Here is a 4,298-nt window from a genome sequence, read left to right on the forward strand (position 1 = left end):
TTATTTAGCCTAAATGCATAGCTAGGCCTAAATAGATTCATAAATGGGTGTCCATTGTTATGCTGTGATAGAAGTGAAATCGGTCTTCAAAACGACATCAAACGAGAACATTTCCTTCCTTCTCTCTCTCCGTTTTTGTTACTCTCTTTCTCCTTCCATTTTCATTGCCTCTCCTTCTCTTTCTGGCTGTGTGAGCGCGAGCGCAGTGACAGATGGCGAATCCCTCTTCCCTCGGGAATGCAATCTCTGTGAATGCGGGCGCATGTCAATCACCCGCGCTCATGTGATGGCTCTTGCCAATGACGTGCCAGCCATATGGCCTGGCATCATAACTGGTATGTAACCCACCCAGCCCTGGTAGAGGATGCCACACTACTGTCTCTGTGCGTTTGGGGTAGGGATAGCACAGCGAAGAAGCATCAAGCTAGGCTACAGCCGCACCTATTGGAGTGTCCGTGCAGGAGGGGTGTGGACTTGGACTGGCCACCCGGAGATGGTGTAAACAAACGCGCTTTCGCCCCTCACCGAGCTCCAAGACGGCGGTAGGTTGCATATTTTGGGATGGTCCGAAACGAATTATGGAATTAACACCAACGAGAGAATTTACACAAATGTCGAATTGAACATTTGTTATTTCATATAATTTATCGTTAGAGAAACAACTGATTATCTTGGGCATTAATCGAATTATATTGATCAGCGATATAAGGCTGCTCTCCTCGTTGTTTTATCTCCTATCTAGTGTGGCAGATCTAATCAAAGATACAATTTAATCCTGCTCCCAGCTCTTTATTGGAGCTATCATTTAATGCGAACACGGGAGGGGATTGATCCCACAGCGCGGAAGACTGTATTTAATAACCTAGCTAAGCATTTAATAAACTATCAATTCGACATACATTCTCCTAAAGATCTACACGCATTATTCTACTCATATCGCAGGCGTATCGATGGAGCAGTGTCATTTGCTTTGAGAGGGGGTTGGGACACTTTAAAGACCCTCAAATCTTATCTCCGTTTGAAATGGAGACATTTCGGGACAGAACCTAAAATCGATATAAAAGGAAATCATGGTGTGTGTGTGTGTGTGTGTGTGTGTGTGTGTGTGTGTGTGTGTGTGTGTGTGTGTGTGTGTGTGTGTGTGTGTGTGTGTGTGTGTGTGCGTGCGTGCGTGCGTGCGTGCGTGTGTGTGTGTCCATGCAGAGCACTATGGGAGTGATTCTCTATAGAGTTACATGTAGGTTAATTGACAGGTATTGGTTTGCGTTAATTACATTGTACTTATATGATTAGAAAAATAAATCCACGCACTAACATGCACAGCTGGGCTCATTAATCTACAAGAGGCATTACGTTTTTCTTAACATGATCACAATATTTGGAACTCTAAAAGTGATTTGAGAACTATTTTCTAATATCAAGGTTGAATGATTTATCTAAAATAAATTGATAGATTAATGAATTTATTTGGCATGATGTATTGTGGACTTGGAGCCTGTTGTGCCAAGACCAATAGAATAAATCAGTTGAAATGGAAGCTTCTTGTTTCGAAGTAGAATACTTTTCAGTCTATCAATTCATTGAGGAGCATCGTGATTTTCTATTTATTTCGATCAGTAGAAAATCTGTATTCTTACACATAATTAACCTGTTAATTGTAATTAGGCCTAACTCTTAGCGTAGTTTTCCCCAGCTGATTTGATCCTCTTTTTCCCAATCCTGATACCCTCCTCCACAAATCTTTTTGAAAACTGAATCTGCTTGATAGTCACATATGCGTGGAAATGGTTCTAACTCAATGCAAATAACAATTAAGTAAAGCGTGACTATTATCAGAAATTAGCGTTCATATATGAGTATATTTGAAAATTCCACAATTTATTCTGCCTGTGTTGGAATGTGGCCAGAAATAGTGGGGGGATGCGGAATGGGGTGAATGGGTCTACCCGACGCCCAATGTGCCCCATGGGACCTTATAATAGGACCAGCACCGCAGAAACATGCTGTGAGAGGGCACGCCAAGGCACGTGCACGGGGAATTGGGGAAGAGCTTTCGTTGGGTCGCGTCTGTCGCCCCTCTATAGCAACAGAAACCCCCCAAATGTGTGAATGTAGGCTACAGCTGTTAGCCTACAACTTTAATTAGCCTATAGGACGAACAAAATTAATTAGGCAACTAAGATTGAAATATTTAATAATATGTTATTTTTGACGAGTAATCAAAGTAATTTTACACTTATGAATGAACAAGATGTCTAAAAGTATTGTTTTTATGCAAATACATTGTATTCTTATTATTACATTGGCATATTATATTACAGGCCTAAAGAAGTTGGCTCAAGTGCACACTTAGGTCTAAAGGAATTTAGAACTTTGCATTAAACTATTATAGCTTATATGCCTAAACCCTTATTGTCTCACACTATTTTTATTCAATCCATTTACTTTTTTTGTTGCATCTCGTCTGTCAATCAAAATCAACATTTGTACAAACAAAAATCTATATTCGGATAATACATAGCCTATACACCTATGCACTGTCTGAAACTGCTTCTCTAGGCCTTTAGTTCTCATCTGTCTTGCGATGTTTTCCAGTGCCACCATGTTGACAAGGCTATTCAGCGAGGTTCTGCCGGATGTCCAGAAGCTCTCGGGTTGGGTGGACGACAGCGAGGGCGAGGACTCCAAAACCAAGGAGGACGACCTGGGTCACCTGGAAGACGACGACTTGGATGACGGCGACGCCAGAGAGGGAAGCAGCCGGGATCAGTCCGAGATGGCTGGGGATGACGACGACGACGACGATGACGTCGACGATGAGGACTGCGGGGATGAGAACGAGGGGGGAGACAAACCCAAAAAGCGCGGCCCAAAGAAACGCAAGATGACGCCAGCAAGGATTGAGCGCTCCAAAGTGCGGCGTCAAAAAGCCAATGCACGAGAGAGAACGCGCATGCACGATTTGAACTCTGCACTGGACAATTTGCGTAAAGTAGTCCCATGTTATTCCAAAACGCAAAAACTCTCCAAGATAGAGACGCTGAGACTGGCTAAGAATTACATTTGGGCGCTCGGAGAGATATTGCGCAATGGTAAAAGGCCAGATGTGGTATCCTACGTGCAGACACTGTGCAAGGGCCTATCCCAGCCCACCACGAATCTAGTTGCTGGTTGTCTGCAGCTCAACTCTCGGAACTTCTTGACAGAGCAGTGTCCTGACGGGGCCCGGTTCCATGTCCCCAACTCCTCTTTCTCCGTGCACCCTTACTCCTACCCGTGTCCCCGTCTGTCTAGCCCTCAGTGCCAACCCGGCTCCAGTGGGCATATGAGGACCCATAACTACGGCTATGGCGACGCGGTCTACCCAGGGGCCGTCTCCCCGGAGTACAACAGCCCTGACTACGAGGGCCATCACAGTCCGCCTGTGTGCGTCAACGGCAACTTTTCCGTGAGGCAACAGGAGTCTGTGTCACCGGATGCAGACAGGAACTATCACTATGCTATGCACTATTCTGGACTGTCTGCATCTCGGGCACCTGCTGCCCACGGCCTAGCGTTCGGCCCCTCAGGAGCGCGCAGCGGTTCCGCGCACTCTGAAAACGTGCCGCCGCCGTTTCATGACGTTCACTTACACCATGACAGGGCGCCCGTGTACGAGGAACTGAACGCCTTCTTTCACAACTGAATCCTCCAAAACCCGAACAAACCTAGCGGACCCCTAAATACCCAAATGACAATCCTAATGGTATAATAGTCTACCCATTTTGACACTGGATGAGGTTTTTAGAGGATGGGAGATGAGGTGGCAGGAATTGAGAGAAAAAGCCCTATATTGTCAATGTTGGTCCTCTGTTTTATTGATGTCATTCCTGAACTATCATCATGTACATTTTAAGGTGTGTCAGAAATCAATATCTCCAATCAAATGTCGACCTGTATGCAGAATATGAGTGCAATCAAAACAAATGATGTATAGGCCTACATGAACGAAACATGCTATGATGAAAAAAAAATAAAACGATATTTTATAACTGTCTGACATGCGGTGATTGACCAAAGAAGTTATTTCTGACTTGATACATTGCGGGGTGGGGTAAACTGAAGGGCAAGGGCTCCATAATGGTATCGTCCCAAATAAATGATTTGGGGTACACAGGGTATTCCACGTGAGTAGGCTAATTCATAAGAACTGAGTTAATCAAAACAGTATTTCAGTGACAACAACCACTTTCTGCAGCAGATTCGTTTCCAAATCCATTATTGTAACGAATAACAATTTATCATTCAACTGACCAAAC

General features: G+C 44.3%; 1 protein-coding gene across 1 annotated transcript; it reads left to right on the top strand.

Annotated features, from left to right (window-relative positions):
• The first annotated feature begins 300 nt into the window (after positions 1 to 300).
• On the top strand, positions 301 to 4,039 carry neurod2 (neuronal differentiation 2). The gene is made up of 2 exons (XM_020454454.2): positions 301 to 542; positions 2,596 to 4,039. Exons 1-2 carry the CDS (start codon positions 316 to 318, stop codon positions 3,683 to 3,685), a joined length of 1,317 nt encoding a protein of 438 aa, XP_020310043.2. The 5' UTR covers positions 301 to 315; the 3' UTR covers positions 3,686 to 4,039.
• Positions 4,040 to 4,298: the final 259 nt, after the last annotated feature.

Source organism: Oncorhynchus kisutch, linkage group LG20, assembly GCF_002021735.2.
Source record: "Oncorhynchus kisutch isolate 150728-3 linkage group LG20, Okis_V2, whole genome shotgun sequence".
Lineage (NCBI taxonomy): Eukaryota > Metazoa > Chordata > Actinopteri > Salmoniformes > Salmonidae > Oncorhynchus > Oncorhynchus kisutch.

Coding starts and splice junctions, on each gene's coding strand:
- neurod2 (XM_020454454.2), top strand. CDS start 316: ATGGCCTGGCATCATAACTGGTATGTAACCCACCCAGCCCTGGTAGAG. Junction 543..2,595: donor CACCGAGCTCCAAGACGGCG/GTAGGTTGCATA, acceptor GATGTTTTCCAG/TGCCACCATGTTGACAAGGC.